We start from the raw sequence: 25,363 nt of genomic DNA on the forward strand, positions 1-25,363 counted from the left end.
GAGAAACAAAATCCTTGCTGCATCTGATTCGGAGCAATGGTCAGTGCCTGTTCACAGAGGTGGAGATGTAAACATGCTCCAGGACCTCACAGTCCCTTGTTCTACACCACTAGCAAAGCTAGAAAATTGATGACAAGCAAACATGACTTGTACAAGTAAAGGCAGGAATGATGGATGGTCCATGCACTCCAAAGTGGCAATCAAGCATTCGAATTCTGGGTATTTGAACTCATACAAGAGGATAAGTCTAAGTGCTTTGGTAAACCTCCAACAAACGCACACACCTACATTGTCACTTTCACCATTCAGACATCATTTGAGCAAGAAAACTACACAATTCCACAACAGAACTCGCAAAGCACACATGCAACTTCTTCACTTTCGAAGGCCAGACGTACCAACAATTAAAGGGAACAGCCATGGGAACCAGGATGGCCCCCTCGTACACCAACCTATTTATGGGTCGCTTAGAGGAAGCCTTCTTGGTTACCCAGGCCTGCCAACTCAAAGTTTGGTACAGATTTATTGATGACATCTTCATGATCTGGACTCTCAGTGAAGAAGAACTCCAGAATTTCCTTTCCTACCTCAACTCCTTTGGATGCATCAGATTCATCTGGTCCTACTCCAAATCCCATGCCACTTTCCTTGACGATGACCTCCATCTGTCCAATGGCCAGGTTCACACATCCGTCCACATCAAACCCACCAACAAGCAACAGTACCTCCATTATGACAGCTGCCACCCATTCCATATCAAACGGTCTCTTCCCTACAGCCTAGGCCTTCGTGGCAAACAAACCTGCTCCAGTCCTGAATATCTGAACCATTACACCAACAACCTGAAAACGGCTTTCACATCCTGCAACTACCCCTCCGACCTGGTACAGAAGCAAATAACCAGAGCCACTTCCTCATCCCCTCAAACCCAGAACCTCCCACAGAAGAACCACAAAAGTGCCCCACTTGTGACAGGATACTTTCCGGGACTGGTTCAGACTCTGAATGTGGCTCTCCAGCAGGGATAAGACTTCCTCAAATCCTGCCCTGAAATGAGATCCATCCTTCATGAAATCCTCCCCATTCCACCAAGAGTGTCTTTCCGCCATCCACCTAACCTTCGTAACCTGTTAGTTCATCCCTATGAAATCCCCAAACCACCTTCCCTACCCTCTGGCTCCTACCCTTGTAACCGCCCCCGGTGTAAAACCTGTCCCATGCACCCTCCCACCACCACCTACTCCAGTCCTGTAACCCGGAAGGTGTACACGATCAAAGGCAGAGCCACGTGTGAAAGCACCCACGTGATTTACCAACTGACCTGCCTACACTGTGAAGCCTTCTATGTGGGAATGACCAGCAACAAACTGTCCATTCGCATGAATGGACACAGGTAGACAGTGTTTGTTCGTAATGAGGATCACCCTGTGGCTAAACATGATTTGGTGCACGGCCAGCACATCTTGGCACAGTGTTACACCGTCCGGGTTATCTGGATACTTCCCACTAACACCAACCTGTCAGAACTCCGGAGATGGGAACTTGCCCTTCAGCATATCCTCTCTTCTCGCTATCCGCCAGGCCTCAATCTCCGCTAATTTCTAATTTCAATTTGCCGCCGCTCATACCTCACCTGTCTTTCAACTACATCTTTGCCTCTGTACTTCCGCCTCGACTGACATCTCTGCCCAAACTCTTTGCCTTTACAAATGTCTGCTTGTGTCTGTATGTGCGGATGGATGTGTGTGTGTGTGTGTGTGTGTGTGTGTGTGTGTGTGTGTGTGTGTGTGTGTGCGCGCGCGCGCAAGTGTATACCTGTCCTTTTTTCCCCCTAAGGTAAGTCTTTCCGCTCCCGGGATTGGAATGACTCCTTACCCTCTCCCTTAAAACCCACATCCTTTCGTCTTTCCCTCTCCTTCCCTCTTTCCTGACGAAGCAACCGTTTGTTGCGAAAGCTTGAATTTTGTGTGTATGTTTGTGTGTCTATCGACCTGCTAGCGCTTTTGTTTGGTAAGTCTCATCATCTTTCTTTATATATATACAGAGAGAGAGAGAGAGAGAGAGAGAGAGAGAGAGAGAGAGAGAGAAACATTCCACATGGGAAAAATATATCTAAAAACGAAGATGATGTGACTTACCAAACGAAGAGCTGGCAGGTCGATAGACACACAAACTAACACACACAAACACACTAAATTCAAGCTTTCGCAACAAACTGTTGCCTCATCAGGAAAGAGGGAAGCAGAGGGAAAGACGAAAGGATGTGGGTTTTAAGGGAGAGGGTAAGGAGTCATTCCAATCCCGGGAGCGGAAAGACTTACCTTAGGGGGAAAAAAGGACGGGTATACACTCGCGCGCACACACACACATATATCCATCCACACATATACAGACACAAGCAGACATATTTAAATATGTCTTTAAATATGTCTGCTTGTGTCTGTAAATGTGTGGATGGATATGTGTGTGTGTGTGTGTGCGAGTGTATACCCATCCTTTTTCCCCCCCCTAAGGTAAGTCTTTCCGCTCCCGGGATTGGAATGACTCCTTACCCTCTCCCTTAAAACCCACATCCTTTCGTCTTTCCCTCTGCTTCCCTCTTTCCTGATGAGGCAACAGTTTGTTGCGAAAGCTTGAATTTTGTGTGTTTGTGTTTGTTAGTTTGTGTGTCTATCAACCTGCCAGCGCTTCGTTATATATATATAAAATGATATTTTATGTATATGTATAGATAGTTAAGTAACTTTCACACAAACACAAAATACCACATCACAATAATTCTGGTAACCAATGAAAGAAAACAGGAACTATAATACAACTGGCAGACTTACATGTACGTCTCTCAGCATTTAATGTTGGTGAAAATTCCAGGCTGTCTTGAGTAGCCCTGATAATGGCTGTAGCATCCATCAGAGATTCATTTGCTTGACTAGCTAATGTCTCAGCAAAAAGAGGAACCAAAGAAATGTTCTGGGCTCTCCAAGAAACAGAGATAGGGTACTCCTCAAAATGACATTCTTCTAGAGGCTTGAGATATATGTTTCGGTTATAATCCGGTGATGTTGTGCAAGCTTCTAATAAAACCTGTAAAGTTCCACAACATGACTGTAGAGCAAAATAAATCTTAGCAAAAGTAAGTTCAAAGTTTCCAGCACACTGTACCAGTGAATTAATGGATACTACTTGTACTTCCACACATAAGAGTAAATGGCTCAACATTCACGCATGTATGCTGGCATGTGCATGTGCACGCACGCCCACTCTCTCTCACACACACACACACACACACACACACACACACACACACACACTATGCAAACAGTATGAGTAAATACACATGGAAATAATGGCAGTGTTGTAATAGCAGTGACTGTTGACTAATTTATTGATAAAATTTTCTTCCATTTTGATGATTTGTCCATTCACAAGATACTGAAATGATCATTAAGACCAGTATTGAAGTTCAATTCACAGGTAGCAGATCCTGTCCATTATATCATAAAAATGTGTTTAACGTGGTATCTCTCATTATATTCAGGGTGTAGGGTCACTTCTATGCAGAACTGGGTACCGGGAGTAGGTTATGGTGGGGATGCCAGATGATGGCAGCTCAGAGAAACAACATCAAAAGTTAAATATTTTATTAGAACTAGTGCTACTACACTCATTGCAGTTCTCTGACATGGCCCCATCCCTGCTCAGTATATGGCAAGGATGGTGTGTGGTATGATAAGGCAGCTAGATGGCAGTCAGTCGGGCAACGGTGACATCGGTGCACAAGAATACCAACACACAGAATCCCATTCAGCAATGCATGCCCAGTTAGCGAAGCATTGCTGCTCAATAATAAGTGCCAGTGGTGTGTAGAACTGCCAGAACAGTTGTAGTAACTGACAGGTTCCAGCAGTGGATCCCACCTGTCTGAGTGTTGGTTTGGGGCATCAAAGCACCTGCACCCTTTTACGAGGGAAAGCAGCTGTAATGTCCTTGCGTCCGCAGCTCGTGGTCATGCGGTAGCGTTCTCGCTTCCCGCGCCCGGGTTCGATTCCCGGCGGGGTCAGGGATTTTCTCTGCCTCGTGATGACTGGGTGTTGTGTGATGTCCTTAGGTTAGTTAGGTTTAAGTAGTTCTAAGTTCTAGGGGACTGATGACCATAGATGTTAAGTCCCATAGTGCTCAGAGCCATTTGAACCATTTTGTAATGTCCTTGTCTTGATTTTCTGCCTCTTAAGGCACGAGACAGGTTGCTGCTGGAGAGCATCTGGAGTGGCCCAAGAGTGGAGAGGCACCCAGTCCGGTAATGTGGACTCAGTACTAGAGGATGGTGCACTGGAGCTGCCTGTACTTCCAGATTGCTCTGGTGGATGGCTTAAATCTCTCAACATAGCAGGCATTGTCAGACTGCTGATCCCCCTGCTAAAATTGACAGTTATTTATCTGGGTTGGTGGACCATTTGTTATACTGATGCACATCTACAAGCAATGTTCGGAATAGGAATTCCATGGTGTGGTGGTGTAGTAACTGCTTAGCATGCCCTGGGAGTGCCCTTTCTTTCTGCTACATCAACAGGATTGTGTTTCTTGGCCTGGCCTGCCTCACAATGCATAAGCAGCCCTGTTGCTTCAACACCTCTACGTCTGCCAGCTGCATATGGTTTCTGCAACTGCTGTGGCTGAGCTGCTACTTTCTGCAGGAATCCCAAAAAAATATTGACAACACTACAATAATTCTGTCCTTTTGGTGACTTGGCCCCTGGGTCCGTACCCTGGACCAGTCTGTTACAAAACTCAGCATACACAGACAATATTATACCATTTTTCTTCTTTAATACTAGGCAGCTTGAGCCACAAGGTCCAGAAGACGCAAATTTACTCTATAGGTTATAGTCCTCTGGCTCCTCAATTTTCCCAACTCTTCCTCTACCACATTAGTAGATTATACTGTCCACTCACAACATGTTACAACACAACTTACATCTCCTATCATCACCTTATGCTAGATATAGCTCCATGAAATCTCTATGTTGTTTAATATCTCCACATCTCTCAAGGGCCCCATGCTCCAATCTTCAGGGTTTTACCTTCTATGTACTACTTATGTACTAGAAAACCTATTTCTTATCACTACAGTACTCCTATTGCCATGCACATGCCTACACATTTTCTCACCCTCATCTTCATTCTCAGTGTCTCATACTCGACCGTTAATACATTCCATTGGGATCTGCACTACCGGGGTTACTTGTCAAGCAGCTCCCTGCTCAAAGTAGATGAAGCATGCACAGAACGAAGTCAGTGCTGCTATGGTTCTGTATATGGTGGCACTCAGGCACAACCATATGAAGTTGTTTTTCCCAATATTGCTGCAAATTTCGGAGTATCTTTTCTGATGAAATACTCCTTCTTGGGTCACTATGAGCTTGTTTAGAAAGAATTAGGTCCAGTTTCAAAGTTTTATTCAGACAGATCAAATCTGGTATTGGGAGCACTCCTTGTGGTTTGCCTGGCCAGTCCAGCTGTGGCTGCATGTTTAACCAGGTAATTCCCGAAACAGTAGCCGACAGTGAAATGTTGGTCTTGTTAGCACATACAGTTCTATTAATTACTAGCTCAGTGCCAAGGAGTTCAAACTGCTTTGCCCCTGCCAGTCTTCTCTGCTAGTAGCAATAAGCTAACATCATTACAGCATTGCACACACAGTAGATCCAGTGTAGCCCCGTTCAACTGAAGTAACATTGAGGCTCCTTAATATCTTACAGGAAACCCTGCCTGTCTGTTTTGCCTAGGAACAACTTAATCTTGTATATGTCACTATACTGTTCCATAATTAATAGCACACTGCTGTGCAGTTCCAATTCCTTTGCCCCTGCAAGTTTCTTCATAACAATAACCTATGATGTACATGCCCACAGCAATTTCTCATCTTTGTTTTCATTCTCAGTAAATCACACTCAATTGGTAATCCATTCCATTGGGATCTGCATTACCAGTGTCTGTCGGTTGCATATGGTTTATGCAGCTGTCGTGGTTGGGCTGTTACTTTCTGTAGCACACTTCTGTGAGTGTTGGTTCCTGGCATCAGAGCATATGGAATTGCATAGGAGGTGCATGATCAGTCACCACTTTTTTACCATACAAATAGCACTGCAGTAGTTTCATGAGAGTAGTGTTAGTGTCATGACCAGCACATTCAGTCATGTCTGTACAATTCCTAGAGTCCACTGATAGTATCAACCGATTCCTTTGCATACTCCATGACCTCAGTCGTCAACTTTCATAATGCACATGCACTGACTAGTACATGTCCATTATGAAAGTTGACGACTGAGGTCATGGAGTATGCAAACTGGTCAACTGAGTGGTATGCTCCTCAACCACTACCTTGTTACCTATTGTCATCTTCCTCACTCTTCCCAACGTACCGTTTAGCTTCCTGAAGTCATTGTTTACAGCAGTTCGAATATGATTTTCATTAACCTTCCCCTGTGTGTAATCAATCCCTCTTGCATTGCCGAAAGATATGTAGCACCATGTCTATTGCTTGCTGCATTTGTCCCCGTAATCATTCGTAGGACCTATGCAATTCTTTATGTTCTCCTCACATTTGTAAGAACAATCCTTCGCTCTCTGCTTCTCAGCGTAGCCCTGAGAATACATCCTCGAACCCTTACATCTTGTTTCTAATGTCACAAGTGATAAAAATTAATCTCAGCATCCATCTATGAGAAATAAGAATCGCTTCCTTCTACATGATAGAAAGCACTCTGCTTTCATATTGCTGATCTCATTGCATTCCCCCTCCAACTTCTGTGAAGAGGTGAAGCACTGCCACAATTAGGATACCCTCTATCTGTGTTCCTAGCTTATAGCAACCTGGAAACGGAGCCACAACTACTTCCCCCCACAGGTCACGCAACATCTCTGCTCTCACTCTTCTCCTTACTTTGTTCCTCCTTTTTCTTTGCTATCTGTGCTGATAATAGTGGCAATGAATGTAGTACGGTTTGAAATGTTCGTAGACATCCAACATGAACAATCGTACTCTTAGTTGGTAACCAAAGTTTGACACTGGCTGGTGACCTTATCTCTACCACTTGTCACAAACGCTCTTGTTTTACTATTAGCGATACAAGGGCTTGACAACATTACTCATTGCCTTACCCTACACTGCAGTAATTTCCCTCTGGGTTTCCCAACTACTGCTTACTGTTTCACAGCTTTCATATTTCCTTTCTGCACGTCTCCATACCTCCCTTAGTGTCTTGGCAAAATTGTGAACCGACTCTGTGCCCTTACCAACTTTGGTCTGATCACGTAAAATTGTTAAGGAATCCTCCTCTTATACACCACCTCATGAGGGGGTAGCTCAGTAACAGTATGAAACTTCGAGTTGTAAGTTGTTATGACAAATGTCAGGTACATATCCCAGTCACTATGGTAAGAGTTTACACAGTAACTCAACATCCTACTAGCAATCAGATGCACTCTCTACGTCTACCATTCGTTTGCAGGTGCAATGAAGCAGTTCTTAATTTCTGAACACGTAGCAAATGACAGTTATTTCGTAAGGTCTGACATGAAATTTGTCCCTTGGTCTGTGATTACTGTTTCAAGCACACAAAAACTGACCAACCAGTTGTTAACCATGGCTTTCAAAACCGTATCTGCTTGCTGATTTGGAATGGCAATCATTTTCGTGTACTATAAAAATTGTGAATAATTTTTAAAATGGAACAGTTTCCTGGCAGAGTCCAGTCAAATGGACTTAGGACATCCATTCCTATCATCTCAAATGGCTTAACTGCCTCTGGCAACCTTTGTAAAGCTATCTGCTTATGCTTCATGTCCGCTCGCTGTGCACACTGTATCCACTCTTTACATATTGGTCTTATGTCTTCCTTCCTTCATTCCCTTCCACCAGCACTGTTCTATTACCTTCTGATTCATTGTCTGCAACCTGTACGTCCAGGTAGCATGTGGTTGTGTGTCTCATTTAACTCTTTCTCCTTGAACTTAGCTGGCACCACTATGTGTGGTCCCAACCTAGTTGTCTTACTTATCAAGCTATCACACATGCTGAACTGCAGCTGTGTATTGTCCAATTTGTGGTAGGCACCAGTGGCTCACGCTACCTGCCACTCCGCAAGACTGTAATACTACCATGTTCCTGCACAATCTACTTGTGTTTCCGTGCTTCCTGCCTGCAACTTCCCAATCAAACTCAATCAACTTCAGCAACACCCATGAGCCTGCTAGAAGGATCCTACAAATGTAATAACCATTTCAGAGCTGCATGATTAGTCACCATTTTGAATTTTCACCTATACATATAGCATTTAAAATAAGCACCTCCATATATCAAGCTGAGCATTTCCTTCTCTTTCGTGGAACAGTTTAGTTTCTTTTTTTATTTTTTTTATTGTCATCTGTCTCCTGACTTAAAACACACACCATTGGTAGACTGGAGGCGTCATGCGACATCACAAACTCTTTTTGATAGTCTAGGAAAATCACACCTGGGCTCAATGTCAAAGCTTTTTTCAATCTATCGAATGCAGCCAGGCATTCCTTCAACCACTCAAATTTTCCGCTCTTTTTCAATAGCTGTGTGAGTGCTGTGCAGCATCTGCAAAACTCTTTGGAAATTTCTTATAATAATTTGCCAACACCAGAAATGGGTGTAGCTCTTTACTATTCTTGGGAACCAGCAAATGTTGTACTACTTGCAGAACCTCAAGTCTGTCTTTACTCTGTCTTACTAAATATATGCTCCAAGTAACACACTTCCTCCAAGGCAAACAAATACTTTTCCATGCTCAATGTAAGGTGTGCAGTATGTAATCCTCTGAAGACCTATCACAGCCTCTGTACATGCTCCTCTGTGTTCCTTGGGAAGAATTACTTTATTGGAGTACACTAAGAATTGCAATGGTTTCATCAATCTCAGTACCTTGTCCAGCAACCACTGAAATGTTGCTGTTGTGTCCTTCAATCTAAATGACATCCTTTGGTATTGATAGTGACCCCACAGGGCTGAAAATGTTGCCTTCGGTCAGTTCTCCAGAATAACTTCTATTGTTGGTACCCACTCCTCAGGTCCATGGCAGAGAAGTGGGTGCACTGTCCCAAGGTACTCATGGTCTCCATTATTTTAGGTGTTGGATATGTGCCTGTTATCAATTTACTATTAAGATATTAGTAGTCACAGCAGGCTCTGTATTTCTTGGAATCATACACTGTTTTTTTTGTCACAACCACAATTGTGGTTCCCCATGGACTTGTGCTCTCTTCTATTGTTGCATTGACTAGCTGTTGGCCAGTGTAATACATAGTTAGCTGTAAATGTCAGTGTATACAACATGGTTTCTGAAACATCAGTATTTCATTTCCTGTTGGCATTTGATGTTGCACTACAGGTGTTGCAGACAATGGACCCTGTGACTAAAATAAATTCTCTAATTCTTTCAGCAATTCCTCCATCTTCACTCTCTCTGTTCCTTCTAATTGCTCTTTCTTTTTAGGTAATTTAGTCTTAACAGTGGCCTGCGTCTAAATACTTCTCTTCCAAAACACTGTCATGTGTCCAAACATTGTTCTCTTCTAGTGGTTGTATTATACACATAACACTCAGGTTCTACATTCATCCAAAGAAAGTTCCTGGTGCCCTTTCGCACAATACCCTGCAAATAAAGCCTTAATGTTTTTGTACACAGTTTAATCAATCTGTCACCGTAAGTTAGATGAACCTTGCAACAGTATTTCACTGTTGACAGCTTACCCCAACTGGAATGTCATTCCTCTAAATTCCACCGTATATGTTTGCTGAAGGTCAATTTTAGCATGACATTATAGCCTTCTGAAATGCTACAAATTGGAAATTTAATAATGCTGACTCAACTAACCTCATATCTTTGTCACCCTCACTCATGCAATCTATAGTGTGATGGGTCTTATCATTTCTGACCAACAAGGTCTCTTTATCACTAACAAATTTGCCCCCATGTCCCACAAAAACTTACATTTCCTGTCTTTCAAAACTCTCACTATAGCACTTTTTGCCTCTGCATATGTATCTTTAGCATTAAAATCTTAAGGGAATGCCACTCAGTGGACTTGGGTTCCCTTTCGCATTTAACCATTGCCCACTTCTCCACTGAGTATTCCCAGCATTGCTACTATAATCTTATCGATGGTGTCCACCAACATCATTCTTACCCCACTGAGGCTGCCTACATTGCTTCTGGACATGCCCTGATTGTCCACACCTATAACATTTCACAGTAATAGGAACCATACTTAGCTTGTCCTGCACCCTTGTTGCTATATCAATTTCTTCAAACTCTGCAGCCAATCTGACGGCAGAGTACAGGTTTTTCAGTGCACCTCTTCAATCACTTCTCGAAACATCACGTAAAAAGCCCCTTAGAAAGATGCCAAATTCCCTATGCTCAGCTTCCTGGAGTATAATCCTATTTTCTTCATCATTCTCCCAAAATTCATAAATTTTCACATTAATCTTGTGTATTCTATCTGTGAAACCCTCCCATTTCATTATGCCCCTTTGATGCACTACTTAACTGCACACAAAAAAATCTTGCACTTTTTTCCTTTTTATATTGTTGTAGGAGGCCTTTCTTCAACTGCTTAAATGTCTGTGTCACTTTGTACACCTAACAAACACTTTTGCCTCCTCAATCAGCCATAATTTCTGTACCTGCAACAACTTTTCAACTTACCAACCTCTCATCTTTGCAAATGGTGCCAAGTCATATGTGAAAGGCTTTACACCCTCTGTTGACTTACCAGAAAAAGGACTAATTATTCTGGCAGTGGCTGGAACTATCTGAGGATCGGCCTGTGGGGCTAACACTAACTGCTCATCTTTAACCACAAGTAAGTACTGTGTGGCATCCTGCTGCACAAAACCTGCCATCAGGGATTCTGCCATTGCAGAACCCGTATCCCTGATACACAAGTAAGTACAGTACACTACAGTATTAAAAAACAGCAGCTCTCTCTCTCTCTCTCTCTCTCTGACACACGAATGCGCATTCATGCATGTATGCGTTCGAATGCGCGTGTGCTGCAACCCCAATAGAAAAGCACCAAGCCCAGGAAGGTGGACTTCATGCTCGAAGATGGCAAGGTGAAGGCAGTGCCTTCCTCTGCATTTGTGCCAATCGATTTATTTTAAGAAACATGAACTTGCCATTCATGCCAGGCAGTACAGATCATCATACAAAATACACACTTTATCAGTAAATTTTTGGCAATTTTCTTAAACAATAATTTTCTTGCCGACACCATGTTACCCAACCAAAATTAATTACACTAGTGAGGTAGAAAGTAAAAATCATTGCAATATGAGAAAAACGTGTAAGCCTAACTTTTCATCATGCTAATAATGCCAAAATACACTGGCTGCAAGAAAGTGAAGCTCCCAGATGGGGAGGACGAAACAAAATGAAACTTCACTGATTGAGAGGAAATGTGATTCTATTTCAGTGATTACAAAATAGAGTTGTTTGTTGTTGTAGTGGTCTTCAGTCTTGAGACTGGTTTGATGCAGCTCTCCATGCTAATCTACCCATGCAAGCTCCTTCATCACCCAGTACCTACTGCAACCTACATCCTTCTGAATCTGCTTAGTGTATTCATCTCTTGCTCTCCCTCTACGATTTCTACCCTCCACACTGCCCTCCAATGCTAAATTTGTGATCCCTTGATGCCTCACAACATGTCCTACCAACCGATCCCTTCTTCTAGTCAAGTTGTGCCACAAACTTCTCTTCTCCCCAATCCTATTCAATACCTCCTCATTAGTTATGTGATCTACCCACCTAATCTTCAACATTCTTCTGTAGCACCACATTTCGAAAGCTTCTATTCTCTTCCTGTCCAAACTATTTATTGTCCAAGTTTCACTTCCATACATGGCTACAATCCATACAAATACTTTCAGAAACGACTTCCTGACACTTAAATCTATACTCTATGTTAACAAATTTCTATTCTTCAGAAACGCTTTCCCTGCCATTGCCAGTCTACATTTTACATCTTCTCTACTTCGACCATCATCAGTTATTTTGCTCCCCAAATAGCAAAACTCCTTTACTACTTTAAGTGTCTCATTTCCTAATCTAATTCCCTCAGCATCACTCTACTTAATTTGACTACATTCCATTATCCTTGTTTTGCTTTTGTTGATGTTCATCTTATATCCTCCTTTCAAGACACTGTCCGTTCCCTTCAACTGCTCTTCCAAGTCCTTTGCTGTCTCTGACCGAATTACAATGTCATCGGCGAACCTCTAGGTTTGTATTTCTTCTCCCTGGATTTTAATACCTACTCCGAATTTTTCTTTTGTTTCCTTTACTGCTTGCTCAATATACAGATTGAATAACATCGGGGAGAGGCTACAACCCTGTCTCACTCCCTTCCCGACCACTGCTTCCCTTTCATGTCCCTCGACTCTTATAACTGCCATCTGGTTTCTGTACAAATTGTAAATAGCCTTTCGCTCCCTGTATTTTACCCCTGCCACCCTCAGAATTTGAAAGAGAGTATTCCAGTCAACATTGTCAAAAGCTTTCTCTAAGTCTACAAATGCTAGAAACGTAGGTTTGCCCTTCCATAATCTAGCTCCTAAGATAAGTCGTTGGGTCAGTATTGTCTCACGTGTTCCAACATTTCTACGGAATCCAAACTGATCTTCCCTGAGGTCAGCTTCTACTAGTTTTTCCATTCGTCTGTAAAGAATTCGCGTTAGTATTTTGCAGCTGTGACTTATTAAACTGATAGTTCGGTAATTTTCACATCTGTCAATACCTGCTTTCTTTGGGATTGGAATTATTAAATTCTTCTTGAAGTCTGAGGGTATTTCGCCTGTTTGACACATCTTGCTCACCAGATGGTAGAGTTTTGTCAGGACTGGCTCTCCCAAGGCCGTCAGTAGTTCCAATGGAATGTTATCTACTCCGGGGGCCTTGTTTCGACTCAGGTCTTTCAGTGCTCTGTCAAACTATTCATGCAGTATCATATCTCCCATTTCATCTTCATCTACATCCTCTTCCATTTCCATAATATTGTTCTCAAGTACATCGGCCTTGTATAGACCCTCTATATACTCCTTCCACCTTTCTGCTTTCCCCTCTTTGCTTAGAACTGGGTTTCCATCTGAGCTCTTGATATTCAAACAAGTGGCTCTCTTTTCTCCAAAGGTATCTCTTATTTTCCTGTAGGCAGTATCTATCTTACCCCTAGTGAGATAAGCCTCTACATCCTTACATTTGTCCTCTAGCCATCCCTGCTTAGCCATTTTGCACTTCCTGTCGATCTCATTTTTGAGACGTTTGTATTCCTTTTTGCCTGCTTCATTTACTGCATTGTTATATTTTCTCCTTTCATCAATTAAATTCAATATTTCTTCTGTTACCCAAGGATTTCTACTAGCCCTCGTCGTTTTACCTACTTGATCCTCTGCTGCCTTCACTACTTCATCCCTAAAAGCTACCCATTCGTCTTCTACTGTATTTCTTTCCCCTATTCCTGTCAATTGTTCCCTTATGCTCTTCCTGAAACTCTGTACAACCTCTGGTTCTTTCAGTTTATCCAGGTCCCATCTCCTTAAATTCCCACCTTTTTGCAATTTCTTCAGTTTTAATCTACAGTTCATAACCAATAGATTGTGGTCAGAATCCACATCTGCCCCTGGAAATTTCCTACAATTTAAAACCTGGTTCCTAAATCTCTGTCTTACCATTATATAATCTATCTGTCTGTCTTACCATTATATAATCTATCTGATACCTTTTAGTATCTCCAGGATTCTTCCATGTATACAACCTTCTTTTATGATTCTTGAACCAAGTGTTGGCTATGATTAAGTTATGCTCTGTGCAAAATTCTACCAGACGGCTTCCTCTTTCATTTCTTAGCCCCAATCCATATTCACCTACTATGTTTCCTTCTCTCCCTTTTCCTACTGTCGAATTCCAGTCACCCATGACTATTAAATTTTCGTCTCCCTTCACTACCTGAATAATTTCTTTTATCTCATCATACATTTCTTCAATTTCTACGTCATCTGCAGAGCTAGTTGGCATATAAACTTTTACTACTGTAGTAGGCATGGGCTTCGTGTCTAACTTGGCCACTATAATACATTCACTATTCTGTTTGTAGTAGCTTACCCGCACTCCTATTTTTTTATTCATTATTAAACCTACTCCTGCATTACCCCTATTTGATTCTGTATTTGTAACCCTGTATGCACCTGACCAGAAGTCTTGTTCCTCCTGCCAAAATAGAGTAAATTTATATTTACATAGGATGTGGTAGTGTGAGCCGACCTATCGGTATGATGTTGCATCGCCTCTGGTATGGATGCATACATTAAGTTGGTTAGAAAGGTTCTCGTAAAGCTGTTGTACCTCTACGGAGGCAAGCCGGCCCACAACTATTTTAACATATCCTTGATACTGCACTGGAAAGGAACTGATGTTTGAGCTGGTCTGACACTTTTTACTGGGAACAGATCTGGGCCTCTTGCTGGCCTTGGGAGTGCCGTATTTACTCGAATCTAAGCCACACCTGAAAAATGAGACTCGAAATCAAGGGAAAAACAATTTCCCGAATCTAAGCCGCACCTGAAATTTGAGACTTGAAATTCAAGGGGAGAGAAAAGTTTTAGGCCGCACCTCCAAATCGAAACATAGTTGGTCCACTGTAATATGAGAAACAATTTAGGTCGAATGAATGACGATACAGCTACAGTAGTTTGGTTCGAGTCGTAAGCTTAGCAGTTAAGCTTTACCAGGTAGCCATTGCTATGCATCAGGCGCTCCGTCCGTATTTATAGGGGTACCCTTCCTTTTTCACATGCTTCGTCTGGTTTGAATTGATTGCTTATTTTTCATTGATCTGATAAGTGCCGTTTTCTTTGTTATAGGTGTTTATGTCACTCTAAGCTGAAAATGCATTACTGTACTGTGTCATCCATTGTTTGTCGCATTCTGATGTTGAGTGTTTACAACCTGTCGCCGCTCGCGGCATGGCTTGCTTTTGTGCGCGCTACCGCCGTTTACAATTAAAAAAAAGAGAGGAATTCTGTCATTAGCGAAACAATGGCAAGAGACTGCTATTTGTTGTTACTTACACTGCTGCTTTCTTTGATAATGATCAACAAGAACCAAATAATAGACTGCGTATGACAGAAGATGCTCTGAACGAGAGTATAGCGATAATTTTTCTCCGTTTGAAAATCTTTGCAGACGCTTCTTTAGTACATTACATTCTGCACAGAAATTAGAGTCATCTTAGATTTAAAAATCTAGTCAATTGTCGTGCTTCATTTCTGCTATATCACTATTAGGCATAAGAATAATACGAATATAAACATGACACAACATGTATATTCTTCCACGTTTGCTGTTGTCTCACTCTAGTTTCGTAGTTTATTAGGCAGACAGGATTTAAATGAGATAGCAGCAAACATAAAGGAATACATGGCAAAATGTTTATATTCGTATTATTCTTATGGTAAAGAGAATACTGCATGTGATACACTATTCATAAAAGTTCCTATTAGCAACCATCTCTTCTCACAGGTGGGAAAAAATTCAGAACATAGAGTTGGCCATATTGACAATTCCCAAGCAAACAGTCTTGCCAGTCGGATTTTCGTAGTACATTGAAATGCTGCTACATTCGAAGATGAACAATACGGAATTTGCATTTACTTCGTTGGATAATGTATGAAAATGCAGTGGTCGAAACTCGGGGTGGAGAAAAAAAGCTCGTCTTCCATCGTTTTTTTTTAATTTATATACTGACGCAGAGTTTTTGGCGCCAGTATTTATTTTTGTGCCTGCAAAGCATGCCTGTGTAGCAGAACATATATTCGACGGCAGAAGTTAGTTGTGGCGGCACCTACCAACATTTTTCAGAACTTCCGCTTACTTTGCACTCGATTCTAAGCTGCAGGTGTTTTTTGGATTACAAAAACCGGGAAAAAAGTGCGGCTTGAATTCGAGTAAATCATGCAACATCATGCAACAGTTCACAGACATTGTGAAGTATAGACAAGCATTGTCCTGTTGAAAAGTAGCAACATAATACCACTACACGAGGGTTAACATATGAGGCTGCAGGAGGTCCATGACATACTGTTGTGACATCAGAGTTCCCTCAGTCACCTACCAGCCGTGATCTGAAATCATACCCAATGGTGCTCCACAATGTGTAGACAAGATTGACACTGTTGTGCCTTCACAAAACATTGGAAGAGTGGGACCCTTTCACCAAGTCGTCACTATACTTGCCAATGATGGTCATTTGGATAGTGCAGAACTGTGTGTTCCATGCTTCCTGGCGATGGTACCTTTCCAAATACAGCCATCTGTGTTGCGATGTTAATGGCAGCCTATGCATGCGATGGTAATTCCTTAGTCTGGCTGCTGATAGTCTCTGATCGATGGTGACAGATGACACACCATGCAGCAGGGAGTCTGTTACTTGTTCTTAGAGGCACAGTTGTGAAGGGGTTAAGATGTGCTTCACACACAATACAGTGATCCTTACTTGAGGTGCTCCGACGTGGCTGAGCAGAACTCTGAGGTTGATTATGCCTGCCTTCACATTCCCACACAGTCCAACATCAGTCCACCATCACATTTGAATGCCCCACAAATCTGGATTTTACACCGCTCCACCAGCCGACCAAATGGAGATCTACAATGAAGCCCCTTTCAAACTCATTTAGGTGTTGATATTGCTGTCTGATGTGTATGAGGCATCTCTGCGACCTTCACAGCGATCACTCACATTTTGACACTACTCACACCCCTTGTATAACCTACCAGCTCTGGTAACAATAACAAACACGAACAACACTAATTCATTCTGGTGACTGTTCTTTTATGCCACAGACAATTGTAACTCTTCTTATCTGCATACCCATCAATGTCATGTACATGTGCGAAGTTACACTGATATCCAACCATATCTTCTCAGTGCTTCACTTTTTTCTTGTCAGCTAGTGTGTATAGTGATGCCCAAGAAGTGACTGTCTGTCATTTCTGTTTGTTCTTTCTTAAGTGTATATATGGCATGAAAGGCAGATCCACAGAAAATGATACAAGTAGACAGATTTCAGGCCTATCACTATTTCTTCAAACACAATTAGTAGAGAACATTAAAAAACCGAAAGATGAAATATGTACATTTTATCCAAAATGTGTGTACCTTTGTAATTATGATGTTAATCTTGTATGAATCATCAAGTAACTAATATAACGATATAAACAATGGGAATTCCAGGATGGAATACCAACAATATGAAAAGGATAGATTGCTATTCACCACACAGAGGAGGCATTGAGTCAGAGAGAGGTATGATGAAAAGACTGCTAAGCTTTTAGATTTCACACAAAGAAGTCCTTCACAAGCAGAACACACACACACACACACACACACACACAAGCATGACATACACACGTGAATGGCAGACTGGCAGTTGGGCACCAGCCACCATAGACACTAGCCATAACTAACTCTCTCTCTCTCTCTCTCTCTCTCTCTCTCTCTCTCTCTCTCTCTGTGTGTGTGTGTGTGTGTGTGTGTGTGTGTGTGTGTGTGTTTAAAAGTTTAGCAGTGTTTTCATTGTGTGTGTCTGCAATTCAACACCACTTCTATGTGGCGAGTGGCAAGTCGGCAACTCAACACCTCCTCTATGTGGCGAGTAGCAATCTAACACTTTCATATTACTGCTAGAATAAAAAAAAAACTAAATAAAGCTACAGTATTTTTGTTTGGTGGTGGGACAAACTTTCAGGAAAGATGGAGCAGCTCAAAACTAACCAAGTGAGGGAAGAAAGCTCTTTACGGAAGTTATAAGTTGACTATCAAGACAAAGCACCACTCATCAAATAGTGAGTAGGAGGTATGGAAATTCTGGTGCTATACAATGCTGGTAGAAAGTATACCACTCTTCCAAACATCTTGCTAATTCATTTATGTACTCTAGTAATTTTATGATATGCCACTGAGTTTTATTACTGGAAGCCTAATATACCAAAATATATAGGTTACTTTGCTACTAGAAGATCATTAAATCTCAAGTGTTGAAGGTGCACCCATCCACAACCATTACAATGATAATAATTAAGCATTATGTATTTCATGATCGTTATATTGACAGTTGAGTCAGTGATGTTACATCATTATAGGCTGTTTGCTACAATGGTATTCTGTAGGACACATCTTTGTTCTTCGCATCTACATTATGTTGCCTGTACGATTCACGTTTATGTGGTTCTATGCTCATATTTCTAATCCCATTGTAAGAACAAAGATGTGACCTATAGAACACCATAGAGGCAAACAGCTGGTAATGATATAACATCCTGGACATAACTGGCAATACAGCTGACACAAAATGATGTGAAATAAAGGTTCACAATAAGAAAACTACATAAACAACTTCTCCAGAAAGAGTTTATCATCTATTACATTTTTGTTTGATTTTGCTACTACATACATTGGTATATAAGACACTCTAACTCTTCAGAGTGAATGACTGCAATGTTCATGTATAATTAGCTTTTTTTGTGGAGTAAAACATAAATGAGGATAAGAGATTTATTTTAGGGCCAATGTGTAGCTTTGTGTTACATGTTGTAAATTCCTTCCAGATATAAATGATCACTTACTCATTTTATGAGATGATGCAGTTTGTAAAAACCATATTGACCAGCTGTTTGGTCGAATATGGACAGGTAACAATACAACACAACTACTAGGATTTAGAATAATTTATACATAAGTGTCACTCCAATCACTCATATCAGTGCAGCCTATGACAATATAACTAAACGCAAAAATGTTATTCGAAAAAGTCAGTAGATAAGCACGCATAAGCCAGATTACTCTACAGAATCAACATAAAGTTATGAACAGAATATAACAGAGGGAAACATTCCACGTGGAAAAAATATATCTAAAAAGAAAGATGATGAGACTTACCAAACAAAAGCGCTGGCAGGTCGATAGACACACAAACAAACACAAATATACACACAAAATTCCAGCTTTCGCAACCAACGGTTGCTTCGTCAGGAAAGAGGGAAGGAGAGGGAAAGATGAAAGGATGTGGGTTTTAAGGGAGAGGGTAAGGAGTCATTCCAATCCCGGGAGCGGAAAGACTTACCTTAGGGGGAAAAAAGGACAGGTATACACTCGCACACACACACATATCCATCCACACATACAGACACAAGCAGACATATTTAAAGACCAAGTGATGAGAGAGTGTAATGGAACTTATTCCTAATTTTAGTACAAGTAAATAATACACAAACCTGAAGAGCATATCCCAGAAATTGTACTTCTGTTTCTGTGCTGTACAGGTGGTTCAATATATATATAAGTCTCTCTGAAGCAGAAACTGGTAACTGCGAATCTGACCGCCAGTACCTGTTACAGTGTAATTTATTTGAGATTAACCTAAATTTTTGTGGATAAACATTGTGGAAGTACAGTACGAAACTTAACAATTATTTTAGCTACTAAACACACTTGAATGTTTATACTGGATAAAAGATACAAAAAATACAACAGACCCACTTTCACCCACAGCTATGACAAAAAAAGGTACACTTTCAATTTTATCAAAAACTGCAAAATTATTTTTAGCAAAAACACAGGTGTGTATGAAAATTGAGATGTACTGATCTTTTATCCTATAGAAAAACATAAAAGTGTCAAAAATTTTCTGAGCTGTAACCACGTGTTTAAAATCTATGAAATAAGCATAAAGCAACATTCATGATTATGAAAAGGTCTAATAGTGCCATAAACATATTCATACAGACACTATGTGATCGAAAGTATCTTGACACCTGGCTGAAAATGACTTACAAGTTCCTGGCACCCTCCATCAGCAAAGCTGGAATTCAATATGGTGTTCACCCACCCTCAGCTTTAATGACAGCTTCCACTCTTGGAGGCATATGTTCAGTCAGGTGCTGGAAGGTGTCTTGGGAATGGCAGTCCATTCTTCATGCAGTGCTGCACTGAGGGGAGGTACTGATGTCAGTCAGTGAGGCCCAGCACAAAGTCGGCGTCCCAAAACATCCCAAAGGTGTTCAATACAATTCAGGTCAGGACTTTATGCAGGCCGGTCCTCTACAGGGATGTTATTGTCATGCAACCACTCTGCCACAGGCTGTGCATTATGAACAGGTGTTCGATAGTGCTAGAAGATGCAGGCGCCATCCCCGAATTTGCTCTTCAACAGTGGCAAAAAGAAGATGCTTAAAACATCAATGTAGGCTTGTGCTGTGTTAGCGCCATGCGAAACAACAAGAGGTGCAAGCCCTTTCCATGAAAAACACAACCACACCATAACACCACCGTCTCCAAATTTTACTGTTGGCACTACATATGCTGGCAGATGACGTTCACCGGGCATTCGTCATACCCACACCCTACCATCGGATCGCCACATTGTGTACCGTGATTTGTCATTCCACACAACATTTTTCCACTGTTCAGTCATCCAATGTTTACACTCCTTACAGAAGTGAGGCTTCATTTGGCACTTACCTGCATGATGTGTGGCTTATGAGCAGCCGCTCAACCATGAAATCCAAGTTTTCTCAGCTCCCGCCTAACTGTCATAGTACTTGCAGTGGATCCTGAAGCAGTTTGGAATTCCTATGTGATGGTCTGAACAGATGTCTGCCTATTACACAGTACGACCCTCTTCAACTGTCGGCAGTTTCTGTCAGTCAACAGACAAGGTCAGCCTATATGCTTTTATGCCATACATGTCCCTTCACGTTCCCACTTCACTATCATATCAGAAACAATGGACCTAGGGATGTTTAGGAGTGTGGAAATCTTGCTTATCAACCAGAGAAAGCATTTACACACAGCAGTTATGAAAGGACAGATTGCTACTCACCATAAGGATGACACGTAAAGTTGCAGAAAGGCAATCTGGAAGGCTGTCACACACTAAGCTTTCGGTCAAAACCTCAGGTGCATGCATGGTCCCAAAGGTGTTCTATACGATTCAGGTCAGGACTCTGTGCGTGCTGTCCATTACAGCGATGTTATTATAATGTAACCACTCTGCCACAGGCTGTGCATTATGAACAGGTGCTCGATAGTGCTAGAAGATGCAGTTGCCATCGCCAAATTGCTCTTCAACAGTGGCAAGCAAGAACGTGCTTAAATCATCAATGTAGGCCTGTGCTGTGATAGTGCCACGCAAAACAACAAGGGGAAAACACACACACACACACACACACACACACACACACACACACACACACACACACACACACACAAAATCTCTGGCGAAAATAGCAATCGGGAGTGGGGCAAGGAAGTGGTAGGGATACCAGAGTACAGGTGGGGGAGAGAAGAGTGCTATCTGGTGGACCGTGTAAGGTCTAGAAGGCGTCAGGATAAGGCTGTTCAGGGACTGTGTTGGGAGGCCGTGGGGGAGGGGGAACAGGAAACGGGAACGTTTGGTCGGTGCATTGCCTTGAAGGGGTGTGGAAATCTATCCTATTCATAATTGTTTAAAAAAAAGTAATTATTTACAACGGGCATTCCGGTGAAAAACTAAATGACTGCATAAAGTATGTTATTATTGCAGCATGAAAAAGTGCTACTAAGAAGTAATGAATGTATACTGGAGTCTTCACCAACCAGCCTATTTTGATGTAAATGCACAACCCAGTGGTACGTCAATGGGACTAAGCCTAATATTCCTTCTTCAAGTGGTACTGACTACTGGAAATCATAGTGAGACATCCAGTGAAAGAGCAGGTTGGAAAAAAAATCTATTACAGCATGAAAAAGACCAACATAAGCAACATTAAACACGGTGTCAGGAATGTGCAAAGGTATAGGTAATTACACTATCTGCCACTATGATAGCCACACACAACTGCTTCTGGAAGGACCTATAAAATGTAGGAGTCTAAGCTGACAATGTCACCCACAATGTCATGTGTCCACACCATCATGTTTGATGTTAAACTTAGCGCAATTTTACAAAATATGTAGTGGAACATGGTGTTCATAACAGTATTGTGAATATCTACATGGGTGATCAGTAAGCCATTGCACAGTGCTTGGTGGAGGGTACTTTGTACCAAAATTAGTTATTTTTATATCCTATTTTATTAATATATTGAGTGAGAGTCGGTTGGGATGGCGGGTTGTCTAAATGACTTGGTATGTGCCCAACAATGTCATCATCTTTTCAATGATTTCCATTCATGTTCCCAAAGCATCTCTTATGCTTCAGTATGGTTTACTATGACCCATTATAATCCTAGTGCTCCATCTCTGAATCTGTTTGATGTGTGCTGTTATGCTCACTTAATAAGGACTCCAAACAAACACTTGAGCAGTAGCCTTCATTCCTTTGCTGTAGTGTATTGTATTCCTTTATCAAAACTCTGTACTTTACCAGGACCCTTCCATTCACATTCCCTAGTACTGATCCTAAATGTTTGTACAATTTAATATTGATTCTTAGTAGTGACACCAAACAGTTAAACAATCTGACAGCTATAGAAATTTACGACCAGATATTAACTGCAGTATACCTGTTCATTAAGGAGATTTTTCTTATTTTTGTTCACATACAAAGAGAACTTCAGAAAACAACAGCAATGTCAGGACAGTATGACATTTCTGCTTGGTTTTTCCTGAAACATAATGCCTTGAGAAAAGCTTTTTTCCCCCTCCAGAAACATCATAATGTTCATTCTCTAGCACCCTGCAACAGGTGGATGTTAGTGATATTTATGTTAAATTCTGTGTATCCGTTCATTTCCACTTTGGTAAAAAGGAGTGAATAGTGCTCTTTCCCAACTGCTTATGACTATCTGATATATGAGACATTCTTCATAAATATGAACTAGGAACAAAGCTAAATCCACAGTCTAAACACTTGAAAGTCTAATATAAGAACTCTGCTATGGCCTAGTTCCGTGTTCTTTCCAGCATTATTTTGCTTTTCTATACTGGGAATGCTTATTTCAGTATTTCTCAATAGTGTGGTACAGTCACAATGTCACTATGGAAGTATCTTCATTCAGGAAAACATTTTTAAATGATGAATTTAATATTCTAGCTTTATGAGTAGTCTGTAGTTTCAACACTAGACTCATTCACAACAGACTTACTGGACAGTTTAGAATTGTTCATTGACTTTTCATATAACTTTTATCAGGAGAAAGAAAACTGGCATTATATGGATCGGAGCGTGGAATGTCAGATCCCTTAATCGGGCAGGTAGGTTAGAAAATTTAAAACGGAAAAAGGATAGGTTAAAGTTAGATACAGTGGGAATTAGTGAAGTTCGGTGGCAGGAGGAACAAGACTTCTGGTCAGGTGACTACAGGGTTATAAACACAAAATCAAATAGGGGTAATGCAGGAGTAGGTTTAATAATGAGTAGGAAAACAGGAATGCACGTAAGCTACTACAAACAGCATAGTGAAAGCAATATTGTGGCCAAGATAGATATGAAGCCCACACCTACTACGGTAGTTCAAGTTTATATGCCAACTAGCTCTGCAGATGACGAAGAAATTGAAGAAATGTATGATGAGATAAAAGAAATTATTCAGGTAGTGAAGGGAGACGAAAATTTAATAGTCATGGGTGACTGGAATTCGAGTGTAGGAAAAGGGAGAGAAGGAAACATAGTAGGTGAATATGGATTGCGTGTAAGAAATGAAATAGGAAGCCGCCTGGTAGAATTTTGCACAGAGCACACTTAATCATAGCTAACACTTGGTTCAAGAATCATAACAGAAGGCTGTATACATGGAAGAAGCCTGGAGATACTGACAGGTTTCAGATAGATTATATAATGGTAAGACAGAGATTTAGGAACCAGGTTTTCAATTGTAAGACATTTCCAGGGGCAGATGTGGACTCTGACCACAATCTGTTGGTTATGACCTGTAGATTAAAACTGAAGAAATTGCAAAAAGGTGGGAATTTATGGAGATGGGACCTGGATAAACTGAAAGAACCAGAGGTTGTACAGAGTTTCAGGGAGAGCATAAGAGAACAATTGACAGGAATGGGGGAAAGAAATACAGTAGAAGAAGAATGGGTAGCTTTGAGGGAAGAAGTAGAGAAGGCAGCAGAGGATCAAGTAGGTAAAAAGACGAGGGCTAGTAGAAACCCTTGGGTTACAGAAGAGATATTGCATTTAATTGATGAAAGGAGAAAATATAACAATGCAGTAAATGAAGCAGGCAAAAAGGAATACAAACGTCTCAAAAATGAGATCGACAGGAAGTGCAAAATGGCTAAGCAGGGATGGCTAGAGGACAAATGTAAGGATGTAGAGGCTTATCTCACTAGGGGTAAGATAGATACTGCCTACAGGAAAATAAGAGATACCTTTGGAGAAAAGAGAGCCACTTGTTTGAATATCAAGAGCTCAGATGGAAACCCAGTTCTAAGCAAAGAGGGGAAAGCAGAAAGGTGGAAGGAGTATATAGAGGGTCTATACAAGGCCGATGTACTTGAGAACAATATTATGGAAATGGAAGAGGATGTAGATGAAGATGAAATGGGAGATATGATACTGCATGAATAGTTTGACAGAGCACTGAAAGACCTGAGTCGAAACAAGGCCCCCGGAGTAGATAACATTCCATTGGAACTACTGACGGCCTTGGGAGAGCCAGTCCTGACAAAACTCTACCATCTGGTGAGCAAGATGTGTCAAACAGGCGAAATACCCTCAGACTTCAAGAAGAATTTAATAATTCCAATCCCAAAGAAAGCAGGTATTGACAGATGTGAAAATTACCGAACTATCAGTTTAATAAGTCACAGCTGCAAAATACTAACGCGAATTCTTTACAGACGAATGGAAAAACTAGTAGAAGCTGACCTCGGGGAAGATCAGTTTGGATTCCGTAGAAATGTTGGAACACGTGAGACAATACTGACCCAACGACTTATCTTAGGAGCTAGATTATGGAAGGGCAAACCTACGTTTCTAGCATTTGTAGACTTAGAGAAAGCTTTTGACAATGTTGACTGGAATACTCTCTTTCAAATTCTGAGGGTGGCAGGGGTAAAATACAGGGAGCGAAAGGCTATTTACAATTTGTACAGAAACCAGATGGCAGTTATAAGAGTCGAGGGACATGAAAGGGAAGCAGTGGTCGGGAAGGGAGTGAGACAGGGTTGTAGCCTCTCCCCGATGTTATTCAATCTGCATATTGAGCAAGAAGTAAAGGAAACAAAAGAAAAATTCGGAGTAGGTATTAAAATCCATGGAGAAGAAGTAAAAACTTTGAGGTTCGCC

At 41.3% G+C, this 25,363-nt stretch overlaps 1 protein-coding gene across 1 annotated transcript in view; it reads right to left on the reverse strand.

Moving 5' to 3' along the window:
- LOC126226731 (DNA-dependent protein kinase catalytic subunit-like) overlaps window positions 1-25,363 on the reverse strand; it is a 563,510-nt gene that overhangs the window by 211,468 nt on the left and 326,679 nt on the right. Inside the window, exons 31-32 of the mRNA XM_049942233.1 lie at window positions 19,359-19,473; window positions 2,832-3,084 (exon numbers count right to left, since the gene is read on the reverse strand). Coding sequence (XP_049798190.1) covers window positions 2,832-3,084; window positions 19,359-19,473 — 368 coding nt within the window. The remainder of the gene's footprint in view (window positions 1-2,831; window positions 3,085-19,358; window positions 19,474-25,363) is intronic.

The sequence above is a fragment of the Schistocerca nitens genome, chromosome 1 (assembly GCF_023898315.1).
Source record: "Schistocerca nitens isolate TAMUIC-IGC-003100 chromosome 1, iqSchNite1.1, whole genome shotgun sequence".
In the NCBI taxonomy this organism is placed as follows: domain Eukaryota; kingdom Metazoa; phylum Arthropoda; class Insecta; order Orthoptera; family Acrididae; genus Schistocerca; species Schistocerca nitens.